Here is a 25778-nt window from a genome sequence, read left to right on the forward strand (position 1 = left end):
GGAATGCTTAATTAGTGAAGTCCTCTTTACAACTGTTAATATCGGTGGGAAAAATCACAGAAAACGACCCTTCATGTATCACTTGTTAATGTGGAGTGTAATATTAATAATAGTCAGATGCAATAACAGTTTAGTCTGGAGAATTGCATGTGAAGGTGCAGTTTTAAGAGGCTTAATCGTGAAGAATTCAATTACCAGACTCGACAAAAAAAGAGGAACATGGAGAAGTTTGCTGAAGATTCTCATTCGGTGATAACTCACTTGTTCTTCCTTCAAATGGGGCAACGCTATTATTGTGTTGATCAAAATTCTTTGGCGCTGCGTCTCAATCTCTATTTAAGATTGGTAGTCAATGAGGAAAGTCAGCTGGTCATTTCATACATTAGCAAAGTTCTACCTTAAAATCACTTTGACTGATATCATCACGTTATTATTTGGTGTTATTAAGTTACGTATTGTAATATAAATTGACAGAAAATTTATATTTATAAGAAATATTCGAATGTAATTGTCACTACTATGTGATATTAGTAATTTATTCATGTTACAACATTTGAATCTATTTACTAATACTATACCCCAAGTTCAAAACTTATTAAACCTGTTATCCATCCATGTTATAACATTTAGATTAATAACTTGACGTGGGAGGTGTGATTTCACGTCAAACAATTTCTCATATTTTACATAGTATTAATAAATAAAACAAATTATAATACAAGTTGACTGTAACACCTCAACTATGTAGTTGTGCGACAATCACAACGAAGGCTCCGAATTATGACTTGTCTTGAATACTAGAACTAACACCAACTGTTGGAAGTTTCCCTGCTGTCAACCTTTCTTTATTACGCATGGGACCTTTGCACAACCAGAAGTTCCATTATTAAAACCCTAATACAAATCACATCACCCATATTATTGAGGGTAAAATTACAAAATTTGTAAAGTTAGTGGGAAACAAAATAAATAAAAATTTAAGATGACAACGGAGAAACCATGGCATTGGCAGAATCTGGTCCGTGATTATTCACACTAGGTATTATTTCCACTGGAGAAACAAGCTTCACAAACGTGTTTCAAAAAAAAAAAAAAATTTTAAAACAAGCTTCACAAACTCTTTGAGTTCTGTAAAGCTGGAATGCTCGCTGTATGGCACCTCATACCTGCAGTGCAAGAGAAGAAAGCGGGAGTGCGAGAATCACTACTCTATAATGTTTGATATAGTCAAAAGTTTCATCGAAGGCAATGTAGTATTGTAGCAGAGAAGGAAATGTCAGCTTATAATGGTACCCTGCTGTGATCTTCTTCCCGAGGACTTCTTCTTTCCTTTACCAAAAGTCCAACCAGTTGGAGAGAAAGAAATGATAAGGCTGAATCGACTCTGAGAGTTAAAGAACAAAAGAACTAGTTTAGCACTTCGAAACTTCAGACTTGCCCTTGGCCTAATATGAAGTGGAATTCGAGTTCATGGAAAGGGTAGCTTAATCGAGAAATGTAAGTTCATGATATGATGCCAAGTAATATTCTTCGAAAACATATTTCTCTGGATATGTCTACATACCAAAGTAACATAATAAGGAAAAGGGTAAATCCCTCACGGAATATTGATTGGAAATATGCTTCAGTCGCTTGAAGCTTGCAAGTGTCCACATAGGGACCACATGGATATGGCTTTCCTGTTCGTTTAATGTAAACCACTGCGTATCTTCTTCAGGAAAATCCAAGCATTTTGAAGTATGCAGCTTTCCTGCATTAACAAAAATCTTTTTCCGGAGCACACGAGCAACCTCCAAAAAAAGTCGTTCCTTTCCTGTTGCAAAATGGAGATTAAACACATGGATGGGGAGAGAGAAATAAATGAGCTGGGGGTTAAAGAGATAACAGAAAGGAAATACAATGACCACTTTATGGAGTAATCTAATGATATATCATTAGAGCAACACATTGGAATGGATACGTAAAAGAAAAAGGAAGAGTGATTGATGAGTCCATATTATACCATATATTTTATCCTATTCTTAGTTATAGTTTATTGGTTATTTTGGTAGAATTTTGATACTTTATTATATATTTTCAATGTAGGACATTTGACTCCATCTGGAGCAAAAAGTGATCAAACGGATGAATTTTGGAGTGATTCCAATTGGAGGATGTTCGTGACCCTTTCAAGATGATGTTGTTAAAGTTTCAGATTTTTCTACCAAGCCGTTTGACTGTGGCGATGAAATAAATTAAGACCCATCGCACAGTTTTCCTAGATTTACGTTTCTGGACGTTTTGGGTATTTTGAAAGTCAAGATGTCATATTTTAAGGAAGATTCATTCTGAGGATTTGTTAGGGACGTCTCAAGCTTTAAAAAGAGACTTTTGGACCAAATCAGAGTTGATTTGGTCAGTCAAAAGTCTGATTTTCTGAGAAGTCCGAATTTCAGTTCAAATAGGAAACCTTTTATTTTCTAGTTATCTTATTTTATTATGTTTCCTAGTTTTTAGAATACCTTTTCTAGGTAGGATTTTATTTTGTAGTAGTATAAATAAGGTTATTTAGCCTTTAGAGAAAGGGAGAGGCATCAATTTGGAGAATTTAGTTAGACTTTGACGATTTGTATTTCAAGGTGTTTTCTATCATTTTTCTATTTCAATAAAATTCCTTTTGTTTTATAGTTGTTCGTAACTAATTTCCATTTATTAGGGCGAAGCCATGAGCCTTAGCATGAATATGTAATTTTATTAATTTGCTTATGAATGGATGCATGCTTGCTTTGAATTATTAATTACCGTGATTAAACTATCTAATTGTTTTAGTGATTCGCGACCATTAGGATTTTTAGACAAGTAATTTGATACAATTTTTGTTGGAACATCACCCTGAAATTGAAGAAGGCGGAACCCTAGACATTTACAATTTGGTAAAATTGCATAAGATTGTTAAGGGGACAGTGGAATTCTAGGCTTTTACAATTTGGTTTTCAAAACGTTTTCTTTTGTTTTCTTTACTTTGCTAATTTCTTTAACCTTTTTAATTAAATTCGTTTTTATTGTTTTTAAATTCAAAATCAATCTTTTCCAATCTTTGTTTTCAAATAATTAATTAAGATTTGGTATTTACATAAATTATACTACGATAACCTTGTACTCTTGCAAGTGTTTTTAAGTGTTTTTTTTTTGTGGATGGTAAAAATCCTATCATAGATAGAAATGAGATAAGCAGTGAACTCTACCAATAGTGTAGCTGCCGATCAGAAATAGAGTTTTAGGGTTGAAAGTTTCAGCTTGAATGGCATCAATGACGAACTGTATTACAGCCTCCTGCTTTGGAAAATCATATTGCAAAACATAATGAAATGAGAGTAAACGTCACTTCGCTTCTAAATTTGTATTATGCAGTATATACTTTTCCAACAACAAAGGAAAGACATGAACTTCATAACATATGCCGTATTCTATGTGTCAGGCTCACCTGTGGATTACAATAAGTGGTATCAAGGATGAGAGTATGGATAGAACATGTTTGCAAAAAAAAACATGCTTGCTACGCTGTCGCTATAGCGAAAGTCCCCTGTATGCAGAACAGCCTAGATACACATGGAACCGGGACCATTATCCAACAAACATAGAAAAGAAAACAAGAATACTAGGGAGTGAGGTTAGAAGGTCAGTTTGGACCACACCTTACTGTCGGGTGGTTCGAAAAGTATAATTATCGAACCAGGACAGTGGTTTGCATCCAAGCAGGTCACGTTAATACCAGCAATATTCATCTTTTGGTTGACGGGTACAACCTGTATGCTGTCCCATGGAATGCCAATCTTCATATTTACAAGCTTGGCTATGATGGAGGAGCAATAAATCTTTCCGTGACAGAAGGACTTTGTTAGACCTTGGTAATCTGCAGTAACAAATGCAATCATCTCAAACCAGATAACCTTGACCCACAAATGTCTGCAAATAACTAGCCCTTTGTAGTACCTGCCATCATTCCAAATGGGGTAAAACACCATAACTTGTGCTAAAGCTGAAGAACAATACATACTAAAAAGTGTAGTACACAGTGACATTCACAATCCCCTGAAAGGCCACTTACCACTTGAAATGGCGTTCCTGGTTTGCAACACCACGAGGGAATATCCCTGAGCTTCTGATTTGTAGCATTATTGTTCGCCACACCACGTTTCTGACCAGAACCTGACACCCGTTTTTCTACCCTTCGCTGTTCTCTGTTTCCTGGCAATTCCAAATCCCGGGAAGTAATCAGTGATCAATTTGTTTGCAGCTGTTCTACTAACATCATTAACTGGTGCTTCCAAAGCATCATTGGGCATATCGACTCCATTGGCTCTCCTTTTTCTTGGCTGTGCTTCAGTTGAACTACTAGTAGTAGTAGTGGTACCTTCTTGAAGTTGAGCAAGGGCATGCACAATCTTCTTCCGCGGACCAAAGGCAGTAATGCCTATGCTAAACAAATCCTTCACATCAAATAAAAACCAACAAGAAAGAGAAATTCAATCAAAATCCAAAGCAAGTAACCAAAAGGGTGAGTTAATTGGCAAACATACCCATGTTCTATACCTCTTCTGTGAGCCATTGTAGAGTGTCCCAATCAATCTCTTCTCCAACAAAAACATCCTCGTACTTCTGTAATCCCAGGCTGACATTCTGAAAGTCTGTCCAATATTATATAGAAAATCATTAAAATTCATGCACAAAATAGAAGGAACTTTGGGAGTCCGAAAAATTGGTTTGGATAATTAATGAACAAACCGATGTTTAGGACATTTAATTTATAGTATTTAAATTTCTTCCAATTTCCTGTTTTTGGGAGAAACTGTTGGTACTAGTCTCAGGCTCTCAGCTTGATATGGTGTAAATTTTAAAGAACCCATCATTTGATATTCTTACACCCTATATTTCAGCCGTGTACGGACTTGATTGGATTGGTCACGGGGTACTCTCATATTCCATTGGACCGGCATTACTCATTCTTTTTATAGTTGCATCAATAAGTTCGATTTTGCCCCACCTTGACCCTTAGTTTCTTTGTTCTCTTATTGTTCCAGGAGTTCCCGCTGCCTTTATAGTTTTCTAAGTGTACGAGAAGGAGGAGCAAAAAATTGATGACATGGTCCTAGAAGCTCTCTCTCGTGGATGCAAATTGAAATCTGATGTTGTCAAAAAGTTCTGTACATCCAAGAAGATTGAGTGACTGACTGCTGATAGTTACCTGACACTGCTTGCCTGAGAATCGATATAGAATTGCAGTGTTTGATACGATTGTTGTGTCATGTAGTCACTTTTCTTTCTTCAACCCTGAACATCCCTAAAAATATAAGAAACGAAGAAAGGTCCTATTTGATTTATTTTTTGTAATTACATTGTATGATTTTGTTTATTGCTCTAGTTTCTCGCTATTTTTGACACGTCTTGTAATTTTTAAACTTTTAACTTTACCCGACGTTATATTTAGTTTCTCGTTCATTGTTATCTTATTGATTATATAATCACTTTCTGAACTTAAATGCTAGGGTTAATAAAGCACAAGCCCACGGAGGTTGATTTTGGCCATTATGTTTGTGGAACTCATAAGTCAGGATCAGCTTTCAAGCGTAAACGACTAATTCTAACACTCATTTTATTTTTGTTTTATAAGAACACGGTCATCCATGATTATAAATAATTTATAGTCAAAATTATAATGACGTGGCTAATTGTTTAGCTTAGAGGTTGCCATCACGGAGTCAAGTCAACCGTGAGATTATTTATTCGGTTGCATGTTACATCTCTAAACATAATTTCATATTAGAGTTTAGTTAATAAACAATTGAAGTGTCAATTTTTTGGTAACCCAAAGCCGAAGGTGTCATTCAATTCATGGAAAATTATTGTCATCAGAAACGACAGCTATTGAGTTTTCAATAAAATGTCCACATTGTTTTTTTTTTTTTTAATTTTTTAATTTTTTTTTTTTTTTTTTTCAATTGTGGTACGATTTGGCAATTGCGATGCCTTGTGCTTAAGTTCTTATATACAATTTTGTGGTATCCCCCACCAAGTTCCTAATATCAAAATTTAGGTAAGGGATTCAAACTCAAGTGCGAAAAGACGGATATATTATCCAAATGCCTAGTGTCAAAAGTAAGTCATTCAGTAAGAGATTCGAACTCACGTGCAAATAGGCGAACTTATTGTCTTGATTGAGTGACTTAACTTATATTTGCACATCAAGAAAGTTAATACTAACACGGTAATAATTAGAGACTAGTTTTGTATAGAGACACAAGACTTGATAATCATATATCGTCTTAGTTGGCTTGATCTCGTTGTCAACACGTGTCACTGGTATCGTCACAATTAAGAGGGTCATTGTACCGTTGGACTACTTGCTTTGGTTAATTGATTGAGACTACGACATTATTAAAGCCTAGTGCAAATTAAAATGAGTATCGATCCATCCGGTGTCCCCATGAATAATGAACAACATTTGCATTTAAGAAAAAAAAATTGGTGCATCTTGTTACAAGAGAATTTATCTTTTCTTTGATAATTCATGTCATAAATGAAAACTTTGACGTAAATTTACTATGTATAGATGATAAAATAAGAACACTTTAAACGAATCAAGCACTATTGTGGGGATTTATTTTTCCACGTGACAATGTGGAACTTGAAGAATTCATGTGCAAAACTAACGTTTCTCGCACGTATTTGTAGCCCCAAAGAACGAAATTATCAATTAAACACTAAATTTCTCGAATTATAGTGTTATTGTGACATTTCAGATTCGGAAAAACCCAAAACCCATACTAAAACAAAATCACAGGCCCAATCGAGGAAACATAAAGCGTTTGACCAAAGCATGCCTGGCACTTTGAATTCACTTGCATTGCAACTCCCGTTTCTCTTCACTTTTTTGTTAAAAAAGGCAAATAAAGTAATTAAAATCTAAAAATCTCACACAAACAGCACGTAATTCAAAATCTCTCTGCTTTCGCTCGCTCTGTCTCTAAAGAATCCATCTTTTTAGATTCATTCAGTCATTCCATTTGTTTCGTTTTCGAAAGCGAATTTACTTGTGCAGTCTCCAAACCAAAATTCACTCTTTGTCTGCAGCCTCTCTGAATCTCTGTGTCTCTTCCTCTCACTGCCTGCCACTTTCTTTGCTTTATCTTCTTCCCTTTCCAATAAGATTCTTATTCCTCCATCTCTGCAAACTTTTCCTCTTGTTTTTTCTTCCATTTCTGCTTCTGGGTCGCATCATTTCTTCCATTTCTCAATTGGGTTTGATCAATCTTCACTTCATTAAGAAACCCTTTTCTTTTCCCGCGCGCCAATCAAATTCTTGTTCGTTGTCCTTTTCTTTAATTACCCTTTTGAGATTTTTCAGAGTTTTCTCTGATTTCATGGAACGCTGGCGTTAATTTCACCGTGTGTAATTTATTTTGTAATTTTTTATCGGAAAGTCGAATGGAGACTTGGTGGGTAATGGTGAATTTGTAATGGGGGGCGGTGGCGGTGGCGGTGGGAGAGTGGAAGTGGTGAAGAGCCACGGTTGCTCTCGGCTGTCTGTTGGGTTACCATCTCAATCGCCTTCCTCTAAAGCTCTGCAACCATTTGAGCCTGCATCTCCGGCCGCATCCCCTATTGGATCGGAGGCGGTGGCTCGATCAGGCGGCGGACCCTTCGCCAGCCTTGTTATCTGCGTTACTGGTCTATCCAAGGGTAAAAGAAGACCAAGTTTTAACTTCTGCCTGCTAATTTTCTCTGTGATGAAAGTGATTTTATATAATATATAATATATTTCTTTTTAATTTGTAGCTGTTCCTATTTGTCATGTTGTTTTGGCAGAAGCAAGGAAACAAGTCAAGGAAGCGACTGAGAGATTAGGCGGCCAGTACAGCCCTCAGTTGCATCCTCAATGTACTCATTTGGTGGTCCAAATATCCTTGATATTCGAAATAATAGTACTTTGTTATGTTTTGTTTTTGGTATATTAGTATATTGGGGAGGAATTTATCAATGTTTTGATACATTTGGTGTTATTGTTTATGTAAATTGCAAGGCTTGAGTGCAATCTTTAACTAGTTTTACAGCTTCGGCGGACACAAGTTTGAGCATGCTTTGAAGCATGGATCAAAAAATGGTCTGTCTATTGTTACCATTGGATGGTTTGTAGATAGTGTAAGGAAGAATGGTAAGAGAGACCATCTTATATACATGCTACCTTCATTTCTTAAGTTTTACATTGGTTTGCCGAGAAACGCTCCTTTGGTATTGGACCTACTGGTACATATTACTTGATTAATCTAAATCAAGTTGCTTTTGTCTGCTTCAGTGAGGCTGAGTGAATCACTTTACAGTATCAACAGTTTTGGAGAGAATGGTATGCGTTTGGATGAGTTGAATAGGCTCGTTGGGTTTAGTGGCACCGAAAATTCTTGTCTACCTATTGGTGTTCGTGGAGCCAAGCAATTGGACATGAATGACGAACCACTTGTATCTGTTCGTGGAAGGGAGGCTATCAGAAGTACTGACTCTAGTCACTCTACTTTGTCCGGTCACTCCATTTATGTCGACTTAGACATTTCATCTGAACTGAGGAATAAGGTAAAGTTATTTCTAGGAAATAGTTGCTTGTTTTTTCAGAAGACAAGTTTGTTATCCTTGTTTTACTTTTAAAAGAAAGATTTACTAGTGACATGTATTTTCCAATGCCAGAAAAAATAGATAGGGTAAACCTGTCTTTCAGTTTGTAACGTTTATCATTGTGTCTGTTTGGTAGGTTACCGAAGCTGCTAGTAGAGAGGGTGCCACATTTGTAGATCAATGGTTTGTTGGTTGCAAAGCCAGTCATGTAGTGTGTGAAGGGTCTTCAAGCCGTAAATATCTTGGCCACTCTAGCAATATTGTTACAGTGAGTCCTGCAAGGCATTCTCTGGTTTACTTGAATCAGCAAGCGCTTATACGACAATAACTTTTCATATTGGTTGTCCTTGTATCGTAGACAGCTGATGAAATCACTTGCAATGTTTGAGATTAGGGAGTGCTCTGTGTATTTATTGTTATTTGGTGTTTGATGTATCGCAGCCACTGTGGGTTTTGAAAACAGCCAAAGAGAAGTACGTACAACGGCTTGTGCACATGTCTGCAGATTTGGCCAGGCAAGTTGGTACGATGCTTGAAGAGTTGCAGAATGGCATTGCAGATGGGGTATCTTTCTACATGATGGATGAGTAGTCATATAATTTTGGTATCTATAAGTTCGTATTTTAACAATATTTTTTATTTATCTAACAGGGAACTGATGAGGGAAAAGTCCCCGAAGATGTTCAAGCTTATAGAAATAAAGCAAGCCATGAAAAGAGACTACAGATTGTGAATTCTGCTAAAACTGGGGTTAGAAATCGTCGTGGTCTTCGTATGCAGGTAATGATAAATTTTGTTTGATTCTCTGTGGTGTTTGATCAATCTATGGTTCTTCTTCAGTGCCTCATAAGTGAATTAGTTACATTTGTTGCGAGAAGTTTTTCATGGTAAACCATCTTATTTATGTGCTCTGTTCTCGCAGACTTGCCAAACTCCAATGCGACCAATAACCCCCAGCAGCCTTTTGGATTCAATCTGCTGGTCAATCTCTGAACCAACATCAACGGCTTCAATCTACACCGAGAGTGTAAGTGTTGAAGATGGTAGTGAACATCATGAATCTGTATTCTTCGATGCAAAAGGTGATGGCAAGGATTCAGAAGCGTCGTTTGCAAACTTAACCAGACCGCTCAAGGAAAGGTTATTGAACTCTCTTCCTTCCTACTCCCAAAAACGAAAAATGGTTGCCAAATGTTATATCATCTCACACCTCTCTTTTTATGTATTTATCTGCAGTGAGAAATCTGAATTGATATTCAAAAACCATTTTCTTACTATCCTGTTCCCTGTCGATCGATTTGCTGAGATGGGGCCATCTTCTAGAACATTTTTCAGCGACAACGGGTTTACATGCTTGCAAGTGTTGGATCATATCTATAAATTTTATCAGGTACAAAATAAGACATTCCCCTCTCAGAATCCTCTGTCATTGGCTTAATGAAGGGAGGGTCGTTTAGTCTCGTGTACTTATATTGCAGGAGAACATGTCAGCCCATGAAATTGAGGCTGCAATCCACACCGACTCAAGGCATGCTGATCGGCTCCGATCAGTGTACTCCAGTAAAGAAACAGCAGAACGCGGGTATGCAATTTTCAGGCGGATTGAGTTTCTAGGCAGTCGTAGAAGTTTTGAAATGTTGAAGCGCGTCAACGGAGACAACAACAGCAATGTGTATGAGCTGTTAATTAGAGCCTAAAGATCATCTTCTTCACCTCACTTGTTCCAAGTCGAGGGAGCATGTTTTTGATATGGCAAACTCTTAACTCCAAGGCCATGATTTCGAAACTTCCACCATCTCGCTACAAATTTTCCACTTGTTAATAGGATTTTAGGAGTTTATAGCTACTTCAAATGTATAAAATTTGTGTGCATAACGATTTTGGGTGAGTAAATTCCTCAACATTTTTAACTTTACCGAAGAAAACATATGAATTGATACATATTTATCCCAAAATACCAAGTGTCATTACCTTGATTGCCTTTACTTTATGAAAAGAGTCTGATACACAACGTATCGTTGCTACACTTCCTATCATTTTGTATAGTCGAAAGGTAACTGGGATGGTGGATTCGAAAATTACCAAACCCTTCAATTTCTATGATTATGAAACTAGCCAGCAGAAGATAGATATGTTACCTCATCACCCGCCAATTATTACTCTTTCCTGCCGTTGAAGCTCGTAAAACAAGACGACGGCCGCAGAATCTTCTGAACTCCCCTTATCGGGTCTAGCATCTCCTGAGCAGTCAATGATGCCGGAGTTGGGTATGTGCAAGGTTACTTGTGCGACAAAACTGTTGAAGTACTTGGTTGAGCTTTCACCAAATGTGATTGGAGTTCTACGGGAAGAAAGACGGTTGTGAGGCCAAAAGTTAATAATCCAAACACAATTTTGTAGTGGCCAAGTTCTCTAGAATCTTGAATCAACAAAACACAATTTGTTAGTAGATTTGTAGGATTTGGTTATGGACCAACCTTGACTGAGTTCCGGTTATTTGAAAATCCGGCTTTGGCCACTGCAGTTTCTTGCACAGCTGAAAAAGAGCAGATCGAGGTCCTCCTTTCTTCATGTTGATTGCTTCAATGACTGCATAAAAGAACCCGCAGCCGCAGCACGATTAAATGATAGTATTGCTTGATAATAACATAGTATAAGCTTCCTATCTGAATCTCTAAAGAAATGAAGCCACTTAAAGCAATTTCCGGTGATCTTGTCAGTGAGCACGAAGCAGATTAACAAAAACAAATTCTTTTTGCATTCCAGTGATTTATCAATGCACCATTTCATTTGTGAAAAACAGTTTTGAACATTAATCATACAATTTGGAACGCATTTCACCCGTTTGAATGGAAACAGGAAGAGGTTATCAAGCGTCTAGACTCTAGTCGTAGCCCATAGGGAGTACAAGCGAGGTTCGCAAGGAGAGTAAAAGTAGGTAGAGTGTATAAGCACACAACCATGCAACTAGAGAAAATGAGAACGATAAAATGGTGCAAACCTGTGGCGGCATTGTTGGGGATAGAGGTTTTCCCGTCAATTACTGAAGGAGAAACTCCAGTTGTCTGTGCAGCTAGAGGAATTTCAGTTATCTTTTGCCTTTTATAGACCACTAACGCTGAAGAATCTTTGACAGTTACTTGGTCACCGACCTTATGGTTGATGTCAAGGGAAGTTGAATCACCTACTTGGTCAGCATCAAGTTTCCTCTTCTTGGAAAATGAAAAACCTTTCTCCTGTTCCATAACAAAACAGTACAGCTTTAACAACATTTAGTGATGGAAACTTAACAACCAGAGAGATGCAGCAGACTACTCGTTAACAACAATTTGGGACCTCAGATCTGAACCAAGGCACGTGAACAAAAATTATGGACCCCAAACAGTAGCTCTGGCCCCAGAATTCCGAACCTAGAACTCATGAACCCCTGGTTTTGACCCTAGAACCCAGAAATCCCAACACCCGGAGCCCCAGCTTGAAATGTGAACCCAAATTTCCAAAATTGAGATCAAGTTACAACAAAGAATCAATTTCATTTTTTTTCTTGATCCCCTTTTCATTTTCATGCCCACGACCAAATAAAAACAGACAGACAGACATTTAGAGAACCAACAAACCTCAAGTTTCTTAAGTAAACGACGAGCTGCTTCTCCTTTTGCACATTTTTTAGTCCGATCGCACCCCTCTCCAGTCAACAGAACATCTTTCAGCTGTACAGTAAGCTTGGCATGAAACATCTCACCCTTACTGGTACACTTCTCTTTTCTATGGTACCCAAGCGAGTCGCATAGTTCAATCAGCTCGCGTAGTGGAGGCAGCACAAGTTTGTCAGGAGTCACAATTGGAGATAATAATGGTTCAAATATTCTCCACACTTCATCAAGGTTAAGTTTGGTATCAATTAGAATTGCCCCTGCAATACTTTCCACCATGTCTCCGAGAGCCTGCAGAGATACTATTCAGATCACAAAAACAATATATAGTAACAACAATCATATTAACAATGGTAACAAAGTGTTGATAATAATAGGAATTTTAGTCCTGATATTTGGTGGAGGGTGGAAGCTTCTCCTTGTAGGGCTACCAATAATATTAAAAAAGTATCAAGCTAAGGAGAAGCTTAACAGCAAAGAACCTATAACTGCATGTTTAAAACTCTAAAGCAACGATAGTTTTTAGTCGTGGCAAATTTACTTCAAGAGGAATCATGGCTAAAGGCCTAAAATACATGGGAAGCAGACAAAAGGACCCCTCTTGAACTGAAATTTTAAATTAGAATGCTGAAAGAACCAAATAAAGACAAAAGGATTGCAGCCTAAAACAAGCAGACAACCAGTCTTTTAGAAAAACCTGAAAACAAAAGCTCAAGCTAATCTTTCAACACTATTGAAGTGAAAAACAGTTAACATAGAGCGAGATCTTACCTTAGGGCCCCTTGTGCCTTGAAGTGTGGTACCACTGTCAGGTTCTGAAAGAGACTTCACATAATCTGTTATCTGACTTAGAAGTAACATAGAGGCATGTTGTAGATGCTGCTGGAGATCACGTCTAACAGCAACTTGTGCAAAACTTTCATTATTAACAGAAGCTGAACGCAAGTCAGTTAACTCGCCTGGATCAATATCTGTGTGGCTATGATAGAGATGCCTTGTGATAAGCAGGTCCAACACAGAGTCACCTAGAAATTCTAGTCGCTGTTGAAAATCAAGAAGTTAAGAAAAGTAAATATATGGAATTTTCACTGTTTGTTCTATACTTGGTAATTTATTACTTCTAGGTAAAATGAATAATCTATCAAAGATTCATTTTCATAGTAGATTAATTGGTCAATTTCTGCTTCCAAGCTCACAACAATTTTCCTTCTTATTGTTGTTGGAATAGAAAAAAAAAGGTGAAAAGGTAAAGAGTCAACCAAGGCAACTCTGCATAGAACTCTCAGCATACCTCGTAACAGTAGCCATCTCCTGATTCTTGATCAGATGCATGTGTTATGGCCTCGAGTAAGAGACCCTTGGTAGAAAATTCGTATTGAAGCTTTGACTCCATGATTGCAATCTCATTAGCTTTCAGGGTGTACGAATGAAGAGACGACATAGTAATTGCATCAGCAACCAAGGAAGGCTCAAGTTCTACATCAATATCGAGCCACTTCATCATATGAATTGCAGCAGGCAATCCACCAGCAACATAGTATGCTCCTATAAGGGCTTCAACACAATCAGAGATTGTTTTGGAACACATCCATCTATGGCCCTTATCACAGCTCTTTCCAACCACAACTTTAGGGTCTTCAGTTTGGAATTTTCCATCTACGGGTACTTCTAAAGTCTCCACTCCACAATTACAAGGAATGGGTCGTAGAGAAATCTGCCCTGGAGAAACCCAACGACATGGGTCAAACGCACAATCACGGATGTATCCCTATTAAAAAAATGCAAAGCCATTACTACATGAGCTTGAACATCAGTACCCGAGTGAATACATATAAGCATAGATAGCATGTAGTACAAGGGAAATACCTGTAACTTGCGATTTATGCCCAACCTATGTAGGTTTGAGTTACAAATAGCCAGGGTGCGGCAACTAGTTAATTGTCCTTCATGCTTTTTGGGATATTTGAGGAAGAGGTGGCAGCTCACAGTATATTTTAAAACTGAATCACCGAGCAATTCCAAGCGCTCCATAGAAAATTCATCATTGCATCTTAGTGTTGTAAGTGCTTCTAGAATCTGATCACAAAAACACAGTCAGATAAATCGTTTTTTTTACTCTATTAGAAAGATAAATGGGCAAGTCACGGAGTCTAAAAGGAGACGTACCAATAAGCTTGATATCCGAAAGCTGCTAGAATGATAATTAATCTCTTCTCTGAGTTGACTGGCTAGCAACAAGGACTCCAAGCGATGAATCAACGATGGTAGTAAATAACATGACTTTAGAACGTCTCCCGGGATACCAATAGCGACTAGAAGCTCAGGTGGCATGTGAGCATACATAATCTGCTTTCCAATAACAACGCCAGATTGCAATGTCTTACCACCACCACCTACCCAGTTGAGAGAAAATATTAGCAACCAAACATAAAAAATGAGATTGTATTGCTAACATAGCTTCAACAGCACGTAACTAACACTGCAACGAGTCAATTACTCACACCCACAGCCTTTTGTCACCTCCATTTACTCTTCAACAACATGCATCAGATAGATTTATTAATATAATTGTAAAAGGACCACATGCTCAATAAGTCAAACATTCAATCCCACCACCCACATGACCACAACTTTCAAACAATATACTTCCTAATAAATTAATAAAATCAAGTACCATTACTTGCAAGAAACCACGAAAGCAGCTGTCTGACTTGAAGTTTTAATAACTGGAGGGAGTTGAAGATGCAAAACTGAGATAGTATTTTCACTCAAGTACATAATACATATATGCACTGTTAGGCCAATTTTCTCCTTCAATCAATGTTATAACATGGGGAGAAACAAATACAATAGAAGGGTCATGAACAACAGTTTCATGAAAAAATTTGAAGATACAATTGAAAATTACAGAATGGATGCTTAACAAAAAAGAATAAGCCATATTGCTAAAGGATCAAGCATGCAAATCAACAAACCTTCACCATTAAAGTTCACAAGAAGGTTGTGCGGATTATGACTTTGTTTCAGTTGCAACAGAGGCTGACCAGGATAACGGAGCACAATCCCGTATCTAAACAGAAATAGCATCATTAAGAAAACTGTACAGTAATATCACTGAAACATCACACAAGGTATGAAATAACTTACTTTTTGTTGAAGTACTCAGAAAATGAAGTATATTGTGATGATACATTGTCTTTCTTTACATCAAAAGGACTCTCAGCAGAAGTGTTACTCATAACCTCATCAACAGAGTAGATTCTTCCAGTATGGATAGCCACCACCACCGTATCTTTGAGATTTTTTACATCAACAGAGCAATTAGCAAACTGAACTATCCCTGCACTGTTGCACTCAGTCTCAGATGAGACGGTTCTTGGAACTGAGTTCCCTGTGTCAACGTTACACTGGCTGCTCAAACACGAGTTTCTCTTTAAGAAATCTACCACAGAAACACAAGAATTGATCCCTGCCCAATTTATTCTCCAAGATTCATCTTTTGAATCATTCAATGTCTCAACTGGAAGAAGCAAATATAAGCAATATGGGGTCCACAGTTTTCTTGTTTCTTTCTCCAGTGAAAGTTCTCTCTGTTTTCTAGCTGATTTGGTTCCATACAATTTCCCAAACAATCCATTAAAGAAAAATTCCTGAAAGCACTTTGCTTTTTCCATCTGTTATGAAAATACTAGTTCCAGTAAGTACTACCCCAACAAGATACTAGTTCCAGTGAGTACTACAAAGAAAAAACATAAATTTGAGTTCAAATGCTTAAGATGTACCTGTTTCCCGTCTAAATGAACCTCCCCACAGAAAGAAACAGAAGCCTTGACTGTTTTCGAAATCAGGTAAAGGTCCAATTTGAGATTCCCCACATCATCAGCAAGCTTCGACTCAATGAGAAGAACAAATCCAGAATACAACTCACTGGCAATGTTACAGGAGAAGTCAAACTTATATCCCTGAAAAATGACAGCATCAAGTTTCTCCCCCCAAGTTCCAGATAGCATACGAATGCAAGTTGTACCATGTAGTTCCTTCCTTTTAGTAGTTCCTTTAAAGACCAAATACAATTATTTATATTAAAAAGATGAAAACAACAAAAGAAAACCAGGAACAGAAACTGCATCAGCACATAGCCACATGGAATATGGGGTGCCAAAACAAAAATCAAGATGCAGTAAGACAGAGATGATAAAGCTGGTTTAGAAAGTGAATACAGATTTGATAACCAAAACGTTTTGGCAGCCCTGTTTACATCATTCAGCAGTTAAATTTCAAAGCAAATGACACCAAGCATTAGGCCAAGGAACAGTTGTTAACTTTTAGCCACAATCGAAAACAAATAGAAAGTGATTATTCATAAATATAAATCAAAGAATGACTGACTCATAAAAAGCAATTTAAGTTCATTGTGCATCAGCAAGCACTCAGACACTGATTTTCTCAAATATTATGTACAGAACAATGTACCTGCACCAGAAGCTTGCTCTTTTCTTTTCACATCAGGCACATCAATGACTGGGAGAAGATGGTCATTCAGGGCACCCATTTGATGTAGCTGCTGACACGCTTCCAAGCAGACAAGCTGCTTTGCTAAAGAAGATTTCTTGCATACAGGGCCAACTAACGTTTGGAAAGCCGCATTTGGAGGCAACGTGATCTTACACTCATAAGACTCTCCAAGGTATGAGATATGAAAAGTTGGCTTTGGAGTGAAGTACCTAAGTCACACGGTAAATAAGGGTTCAATAAGAATTAAATTTTTTTTAACCAGTAAATTCAAGAAACAGTAGTGAATAGTTTATAGATGCATACTTATCCCTAGGCAGCGTTTCACAATATTTATGTACAAGACTGACACTAGAATCTGCAGTGACTGATGCTCCAGTGGAGTCCACAGTATATATATTTGTTTCCTCCAAAGGACATGCTTTCAAAATGCATGCTTCAGGATCTCTTTTGATAGCTGTATCTGTCATCAAAAACTCACTCCTGACAATCTCATATAGTTGATCCCTTTGTTTCTTGTTTCCCCTGTACTTTATGAATATTCAGAAAATAAGTACACTTGATAAACACACAATAAGGACACCTATAGAGAAAATCTTCTACTCACTGAACAAGCACACTATATATATCCACTACCCATATGCTGATAAAGTGAAACAATAAAGACATGACCTCACCTCTCCAGCATTGTGATGAACTGAGAGTTATCTTGCCGAGCCCGTCCCCTCGACTGGACATAACTGCGCACTGTCTTTGGCAGGTCAAAACGTACCACACAGGAGCAGCTCGGAACATGAATTCCCTCCTCAACTACATCGGTAGCAAATAATAAATTGACCTATCCAGAAGGGGTCAACTGAGTATCAGGTTTCCAATGTCAAAACTTCTCATGAATCAGTTCCTTTCCTACAATATAAAAGATCATATACCTCCCCAGAGCAGAACAACTCCAATGTCTCCTTTTGTATTTTCGGCGCCAGAGAGTCAACTGATGTAGTGCTTCCAGTCAAATAGGAAACCGTAAAATGAGACAAAGAAGTAACCTTCTTCATGAATCTTTCAATCACTTTAGCCGTGATGATTCTATCAACAAATATGAGGCACCGAACTTCGCTAGATCTTCTGCAATAAAAAATTATAGATGATAAGCAACTTCGCAATGATATGAAAAATTTGACCAACAAAGTTAGTCTTACCCAAAAGAATGAAAAATTTGAACAAGTTCATTTAATTTTGGAGATACGTAGCCCACATCTACTGCCATCAAATGGTCAAACCCGAAATCCAAGAAATTTTCAGAACCTGACGAGAGAAGGAAATAATAGTTCATTTTACTAAAACAGAATTGAAAGTTATAGGCATCATCAAAACTGTATGGCGACAAAAAGTATGTCAGCAAAATAAGGCATTATTCATCTATTCTCAAGCATCTCAACGATAAAACACTATCAGAAATGAGCAAAGTGTAAAGTCCTTATTAATTTGAACAGATAACAAAGGGTCAGAAAAGATAAAGAGAGACGGAGAGAAAGACATGATATAAATATATATATCGAGAGAGAGAGAGAGAGAGAGAGAGAGAGAGAGAGAGAGAGAGATTTCACTACATTATTAACAGCCGATTTTTAATACATAAAGTTAGACCTGAGTGGCATAGAAGTTGATAAAAGAGTTATGAAAGATAGCTAAAGAATTGCATACCATGCAGAAACGATTCCCTAATTATACCAAACACTTCCTCAAGAAAACGTCTGCACTGCAAAGAGCCCTCTCTATAAAGTTCACACTCCTTTGCGCATTTCGGAGCATTATCTAAACAGATCTTAACAGCCTACAAGAGAATAAGGTTATATATTCTCATAATTAGAACCAGAAGGAAAGACCATAAAGAAACTAGAATTAGAGAAGACCAAAGTGACCTTTCTCCTGCATTACAATCTTAAGATATATCTGAGACTCTCAGTACATGGCTATATAAGAGTGCTTATAATCAGAGTCATAAAAAGCACCGAGCGTCAATAATGTGTCACAGGCTCACAGCATGTGTATCAGAAGTAACTATTTGGCGTGACCTGAAGCTCATTAAGGCTCACCATCATGCAGTTAGACCTGCTTGAATTTGTATAAAAGTCTGAGGGTGACTACCAATTGGTTGTTTATTTCCTAGAAAAACCACCTTTCATCCATGCATTATACTTACAGTCATACCTCGTAAGTACATATGAGACCAAGCTCGTCAAGGCAATACAAGATCTTTGTGTAGTCATTAGACATTCGTTTCTGCAATGTCTTAATTTTATCATCCATGTCACTCAGATTACTTTCTACTGATAGCTGCAACTTTGATAATGAAGCATCAACCTGTACATGGAAGTTTTTTTAGTATTCACACAAGTTTGACACGCGAAAGTAAGGTAACAATGAACAATAAATTTGTTAACATACATGTACAGCAGAAATACCTTGGACCAAGAGGCTTCCATCTTTTCTTTCAAATCCGAACTCAGAAACCATGCTTGGCCATAAAATCGACAAATTTCTTTTGCAGAAGGGACACATACTTCCATCTCTGTTATGTCCTCAATAGTATAAATCTGTGTAAGCAAATTTAACGATATTAAAGCATCACCATCAGTAACTGATATATGTAAATTGTATAGTAATCTAACTGGAATATTTCTGTATACCTGAGAATCTAAAATGCTTTCAAGTTCTGATAACTGGCCCTCACAATCCGTTGTGGATGAGACACCTAACACACAATGTTGTATATTATGCACATATAAGATTTATAATAACAGCAGGTTTGGACTCAACAATGAACATGAAAAAAAAAGCGATCCTCTAGACATACAAAAAACACAGCAACGGGTTGAAAGAAGAGAGAGCACAAATAATAAACAATAGCTATAGATTACCTTTTTTTATAACAGGTGATGCCGTCAAGCCAAAAATCTTTGGCTTATTACCAGACTTGTGATAAAACTCCTTCACCACAACAAACCATTTGTCAAGATGACCCTTGACTATAAAATATATAAAGAAGACGAAATGCATAACAAAAATGAATTGGAAAAAATTCCACAGACGTGAAATTAACCTTCATTATCTTTGTATAAGGATGGTTTCCAGTAGCCCGATGGCACTCATCAATAATCATCAAGCATACTGCTTCAAAACTCAAGAATGCCTTTCTTAAGGCATCCAAAAAAATCTTGGGGGTCATAACAAGCACCTGGAGGATAATATATAAAACAAATATGCATTAATTTAATAGCCTCTGAAAAAAAAAAATTGAGAAAACTATTTTATTAAAAGGAATCTAACATGACTATCACATGTTGTGCATGAATGCAAATATTTTTTATCAACATGAACGCAAATCTTTCGAGAATTCTAGTTTACATAGTGTAAACAATGTAATAATTTCATGTTATTAATTAGAAAGATAAGAACGCTCAAATCCTTGGAAAGACGAGTAAACTGATACAGATTGCGATAGATTTCAATATTACTCAACAATCAACATGAACCAAAAGTAAACTTAGATCATTACCCTGTTTTACTTCTTGTTCTGTGTTATGGGTTTATTTATTTAATCAGTTTTTTCCCATTGTCTTGTAATTGCCAATTGGTGGCTTTGTTTCATCCGGTTTTGTTATCTTGAAACTCTTTAGCTCAATGTGTGATATATTGCAGTGAATCCATAAAAAAGACGAAAACTTTTGACCAAAAAAAGAAGAAAACTTACATCATGCTCATTCATTTTCTTTTCCCAGCGCTCCATGGTCCACGAATCAACTCCCAACGCTCCATAATACTCTCCTACGTTATAATTTGTGCTTTCTTTAATAACCTTAAATTGCTGCAATCACAAGAACACATAATCCCAATAAGCTACAAGACCACCAATGAGCCACATTGCATAAAAAGCACAAATTTACAGGAACAAAATTAGGAAATGGTACCTGGTGAACAAGATGAACAGTTGGAGCCAAAAAGATAATCAATTTTTTGGCACCACTTAAATTATTAGTTTGGCAGCCTTCGTAGTCTCTGATGAGCATCACAGCTATCATTGTCTTCCCGGAACCGGTCTCCAGCACCGCTATCGTGTTCCTCCGCCTCGCGACCTCATACACCTCCGACTGATACCTAAAAATTCACGCCGGAGAAATTTACATTGTTAAAAACAAGCCTTTGAATTTAGAGAGAGAAAGGATTAGAGAGAGAGACCGTCTGGGACTGAAGTTCTTGCAAGATTGCGGTGACTGATCATCATCAGCGACATGACCGAGTGGGTTGGAATTGGATTCTTCTACTTCCATTCCGTGAAAAGCACCGTCCTTTGATTCTGACTCGGATTCCGGCCGGGAATGCAATGCCGGATGAAGAGGGGGAGGAGGTGAAGAACACGGAAATAGTGAGCCCAAGCAATTTGGTACTCTCTCTTAAGTGCTTCTTCAGAGTAACGTACAGTGGAGAGCTGACACTCTCTGTACTGTTTCTCGCAGGTCTGTGTGGGTTTTGCTAAAATCCGCCAACGGTAACGTAGCGGGAGACGACCTCGTATTAGACGGTGTCGTCTTGTGATTTAGTGGAGCCCCGCGCTTTAATTGACAGGACAAGTCACACAGGAAATTGTTATGACGGTGACCGCTTCCAATGCGGGCCCTCCACAGGATTCGGTGCGCAAATCGGGGACAATCCTTTTTAAGTTGTTGGGTCACGAGCATCATATTTTACCGGGACTAGGTGTTTTTTTTTTTTTTTTTTTTTTTTCATTCTCTTTATTCTTTTTTTATTTGAACGGTCACAGTTAAATTACGTTAACATTTTATATTAATTTAAAAAAAAAAAAAAAAAAAAGACAAACTAGAGAATGCGAGAGGAGGAGATGAAAGGGAATGAAAAGATGAGGGAAGAAAATCCTAATCCATTTTAACGACCTAAACTGATTATTTTTCAGTTAAATTAAATATTTAAGGCGTTTAATTGAGTTTAAAAAAATTGACACATTATGTTCATAAAAACATAAATTGACGGTCTAATGATATTCTTATTCAATTGTAAGTGAAAGGTCTAGATTCAATTCCCACTAAAACAAATTTAAACAACATTATTGCTAGCCCATTGTAGAGCTTAACCCACTATCCCACTCCTTATGATAGATAACATCGTTTGATAAAAAATAAAAAATAAAAAAAAATAAAAAGAAGCACAAAAATTTCATCATGACAATAAAATAGACAACTGTTTTTGAAAATGAATTGATTTTTTGTAAAGATAATCTATAAATAAGGACTTAAAAAAATAGACAATTCGAATACGTGGGTTTCATACGAAATTTGCTTGAAGTGAAGGTAGTCGTACGGTATTTGATAAAACCTTAAAATGTAATGTTTGTAAAGTACTTAGAGAAAACTTGTAATTAATTGATAAACAAACGAATTTTGAATTTATACTGTTACCAGTAATCACCACAAGAACAAGTTCCATCCTTGAACCGATGGAAGCGATTTGCATCTCTCAAAACAATCTCTCTCTGATAAACCTTTGATATGTATTTCACTGCATTATGGCAATCTCCACAAACTCTCAGGTTTTTTATCACCCGAATGGCGGCCGACGGAGGAGTGCTTATGAGTCCGTAAGCTATTGCTAGCTTCTCGCTGTGGTAGTACAGAGACCGCTCTTTCTCCTCTTCTTCCACATCCACCAGTGCAAACTCCGTATCCGGGACGTACCCTTCTTCCCCGATTCGCCTTATCATGTCCTCCACCTTGTCGTGTATGAGATCTGCTTGTGGATGGGATTTATCGTCTACCACGAACAAATGTACCTTGTTCTTCACGTCTATCCAGCTGAAACCGGGTTCTTTCTTTACATTCTGTTTCTGCATCATTGCTCTGGCATCATTTACCACATCCCATTGGTTGGCAGCCGCGTAGATGTTGGATAAAAGCACGTAGGCGGAGGAGTCAGATGGCTCCACAGCCAGGAGCTGTGTTGCCACTCGTCTTCCAGTTTCAGTGTCCCCTTTAACTCTACAAGCACCTAGCAGGGCTCTGTACATTGAGGCGGAAGCTTCAAAGGGCATTGTTGCTATCAGTTTCTCAGCCTCTTGGACTCGACCTGCGCGGCCAAGGGCATCAACTAGGCAAGAGTAGTGTTCAATCTCAGGTTCAACGCCGTAATCTTTCTGCATTGTAGAAAAGTACTCATAAGCTTGGGAAACTAAACCAGAATGGCTGCAAGCAGAAAGGACTCCAATGAAGGTTACTCTATCAGGCTCGATGTTCTTCGTTTTCATGACTTTGAAAAGGCTTAGTGCTTCTTCAGCATTTCCGTGCTGAGCTAAACCAACCAACATGGCATTCCACAGGGCGACATTTCTAACATCCATCCTCCTGAATAAACGATAAGCATCTTCTATGTTGCCACACTTGGCATACATGTCAACAAGTGATGTCGCGACGAAAGGGTCTGAGGAAAAATCCAACTTTATCACATCAGCGTGTATCTGTTTCCCTTGTTCTAATGCTGCCAGACAAGAGCTGGCTTTGACAAGCGTGGCAAAGGTATATTCATCAGGCTCCACTCCTGACTGCCTCATCTGATGGTATACAGAAAGAGAGCGCCCTTCATCTCCATTTTCTACACATCCTGAGATCATAGTTGTCCATGCAACACCATCGGGTGCAGGGATGTAATTGAACACTGTGTGTGCATTTCCCATGTCTCCACATTTGATATACATATCTAGAATTCCGCTGTTAACACATAAATCTGAAACAAACCCTGTTTTTATGGCATGAGCATGAATTTGCTTTCCCGGTCCCAAAGCCACCAGGCTACTAGCAGCCTTAGCCGCAGTTGTTAAAGATATCTCATCTGGCCTGTGTCCACCTTCGTGCATCATCCTCATAAGGTCCAATGCATTGTGACAGTCATTACTGATTATGTATCCGAACATCATTGCATTCCAAGAAGCCAGATTGAATTTAAGTTTGTTTCCAAGAAGGACCTCTGCGTCCTCCATGTTTCCACTTCGAGAATAAACATCAATAAGAGCTGTCGAAACAAAACTGTCAGCAACAATACCGGATTTTATAGCATGAACATGAATCTGCTTACTGGCTGACAACCCTTCTTCAAGTGAGGAGCAAGCCCTTAAAACACTTGCAATAGTAAATTGATCGGGTCTCAAACCATCATGTAATAAGCCTATAAATAAGTTTCCCGCTTCCTCTCCTAAACCACTTTGCGCGCAACATGATATCATCGAGTTCCAGGAAATTAAGTCCACTTCTTTCATGCGATTGAACACTTTTCTCGAAGAATAAACAGAACGAGCCTTTGAATACATGTTGATAAGGCTATTTGCAACAGAAACAACGGAATCAAAACATGATTTCAAAGCAACGCCATGAATCTGTTTCCCCAACTCCAAGTCATTTACACCTGCAACCGCAGACAGAATAACAACTAATGTTACGCTGTCAAGCACTACTTTTGATCTTACAATATTTCTAAAACACTCTACAGCAGCCCAATTTTCACCAGCTTTAACATACTCGGACAATGTCTTGTTCCACGAATATATGTCCAATGATTCCGACTTAGTATCATACAAAAACAATTTCATTGCATATGCTTGAACCTGCTCCATGTGCCTCTTGCCTTCCAAAGAATCAATTTGGTCAATCCCACTGAGAACAGAACGCACACTAACATAGTCGGGACGCAATCCACTGCGATGAAACGCAGAGAAGAAAGAAAGTCCTTCCTCAACACCCATTTCCATATATGCCTTAAGCATTGTATTCCACAACACCACATCCCTTTCCATCATCCAATCAAACAACACGCGGGCAGCCTTAATTCGTCCGAGTTTAGAATATATATTCACAAGAGCACCAGAAACAAACTCATCCCACTCCAATCCAATCTTAACAGCATACCCATGAACCGCCTCCGAAGCCCAAACATGCCCTGAGAGCAAACACAGCTTCAAAACCGGCGCCAAAGTGAGCCGACTGGTAAAAACAACAGATTCACGAAGACGCCGGAAAAGGCCAAGACCCTCCTGAACATTGTCAGAATCAGAGCCCGCAGCCTGCGCATAGGCCGCTAGAATGGAGTTCCATGTGACAAGGTCTCGGCCGGGCATTTTATCGAACACGCGGCGTGCGGTTGACAGACACCGGCATTTGGAATACATGGTGATGAGGTTGTTGGTCAAGAAATGACCCGGGTCGTCGCCGGAGGCTATAATCAGCGCGTGAACGCGCTTCCCGAGCGGCAAGTCTGCGGCGGCAATGGCAGCGCGGAGGACGGAGAACCATTGAGAGGAGGAAGAAGAAGACGGGGAGATGGGAGAGGAGTGAGAGAGGGGAGTGGAAAGAGAAGAGAAGGCGAAGAGAGAGAAAAGAGATTGTGGGTGTGGAGAATTGGTGAGGAGGGAAATGGATTTGGGACGGAGGTGGGGTTGCAATTGCATTATCGTTACTTGGTTGCATTGTCTGGTTTTCCCTCCGAAACTCAAGATTCTGGTATTTGTACTTCGGAAGACCTATTTATTTCACGAATATATGCACAAATAAAAAGGGAAGGGAAAATAACACAAACACATCCCATCGCCTACTTAGAGATTTCGAAATCAATTGCATTATCGTTACTCGACTGTTATATCCACTTTAATGTCTTAATTTAAAGTGAGAATAGCAGCATTCAAAATAAAACTCAAAACACTTTAAACCATAATTTGCATACGGCTTATTGTCGGTTTACTTGCTAGTATCAGTTAATTTCATTGGAGGTATGGTTGTGTCACAGCTTAAAACTTTAGTGCTTGGTTGTTTTATGTTTTTTTGATACATCGATATTTTTACACTAAAGAGAAGAAGTTCGGCCAAATCACACAATGAACAGCCTAATTTGGTATCGAATTCGTCATTCACGAAATTC

The 25778-nt window shown here is 38.1% G+C and overlaps 3 protein-coding genes and 1 pseudogene across 3 annotated transcripts; 1 reads left to right on the forward strand and 3 right to left on the reverse strand.

Annotated features, from left to right (window-relative positions):
• Window positions 1-977: 977 nt before the first annotated feature.
• On the reverse strand, window positions 978-7236 carry LOC137708605 (DNA cross-link repair protein SNM1-like; annotated as a pseudogene).
• Window positions 6891-10603, forward strand: LOC137738674 (uncharacterized). The gene is made up of 10 exons (XM_068478151.1): window positions 6891-7719; window positions 7846-7937; window positions 8089-8191; window positions 8333-8604; window positions 8780-8911; window positions 9085-9207; window positions 9295-9423; window positions 9566-9783; window positions 9880-10033; window positions 10122-10603. The coding sequence occupies exons 1-10, from the start codon at window positions 7497-7499 to the stop codon at window positions 10338-10340; spliced, it is 1665 nt and encodes a 554-aa protein (XP_068334252.1). The 5' UTR covers window positions 6891-7496; the 3' UTR covers window positions 10341-10603.
• Window positions 10599-21315, reverse strand: LOC137718669 (endoribonuclease Dicer homolog 3a-like). Its single transcript, XM_068458221.1, has 25 exons — window positions 21045-21315; window positions 20777-20963; window positions 20560-20673; window positions 19909-20043; window positions 19727-19796; window positions 19496-19560; window positions 19271-19402; window positions 19017-19169; window positions 18510-18639; window positions 18005-18110; window positions 17738-17930; window positions 17486-17646; window positions 17115-17333; window positions 16770-17020; window positions 16079-16350; window positions 15444-15970; window positions 15272-15366; window positions 14463-14689; window positions 14163-14372; window positions 13588-14064; window positions 13068-13337; window positions 12261-12587; window positions 11645-11879; window positions 11121-11232; window positions 10599-10984 (listed from the first exon to the last, which is right to left on the reverse strand). Exons 1-25 carry the CDS (start codon window positions 21134-21136, stop codon window positions 10786-10788), a joined length of 4959 nt encoding a protein of 1652 aa, XP_068314322.1. The 5' UTR covers window positions 21137-21315; the 3' UTR covers window positions 10599-10785.
• A 924-nt stretch (window positions 21316-22239) lies between these two features.
• On the reverse strand, window positions 22240-25443 carry LOC137717035 (pentatricopeptide repeat-containing protein At4g33170). The gene has a single exon (XM_068456356.1). It carries the CDS (start codon window positions 25309-25311, stop codon window positions 22276-22278), a length of 3036 nt encoding a protein of 1011 aa, XP_068312457.1. The 5' UTR covers window positions 25312-25443; the 3' UTR covers window positions 22240-22275.
• Between the last annotated feature and the right edge of the window lie 335 nt (window positions 25444-25778).

The sequence above is a fragment of the Pyrus communis genome, chromosome 1, assembly GCF_963583255.1.
Source record: "Pyrus communis chromosome 1, drPyrComm1.1, whole genome shotgun sequence".
Lineage (NCBI taxonomy): Eukaryota > Viridiplantae > Streptophyta > Magnoliopsida > Rosales > Rosaceae > Pyrus > Pyrus communis.

Bases quoted from the DNA above. Each gene is read 5' to 3' on its own strand.
- LOC137738674 (XM_068478151.1), top strand. From the start codon at position 7,497: ATGGGGGGCGGTGGCGGTGGCGGTGGGAGAGTGGAAGTGGTGAAGAGC. The intron at 8,912-9,084 runs GTGAGTCCTGCA...GATGTATCGCAG, and splicing joins ACTCTAGCAATATTGTTACA to CCACTGTGGGTTTTGAAAAC. The intron at 9,424-9,565 runs GTAATGATAAAT...CTGTTCTCGCAG, and splicing joins GTCGTGGTCTTCGTATGCAG to ACTTGCCAAACTCCAATGCG.
- LOC137718669 (XM_068458221.1), bottom strand. From the start codon at position 21,136: ATGGAAGTAGAAGAATCCAATTCCAACCCACTCGGTCATGTCGCTGAT. The intron at 15,367-15,443 runs GTAAGTTATTTC...ATTTCTGTTTAG, and splicing joins TCTGAGTACTTCAACAAAAA to ATACGGGATTGTGCTCCGTT. The intron at 11,880-12,260 runs GTTTGTTGGTTC...GTTATGGAACAG, and splicing joins GTTTACTTAAGAAACTTGAG to GAGAAAGGTTTTTCATTTTC.
- LOC137717035 (XM_068456356.1), bottom strand. From the start codon at position 25,311: ATGCAATTGCAACCCCACCTCCGTCCCAAATCCATTTCCCTCCTCACC.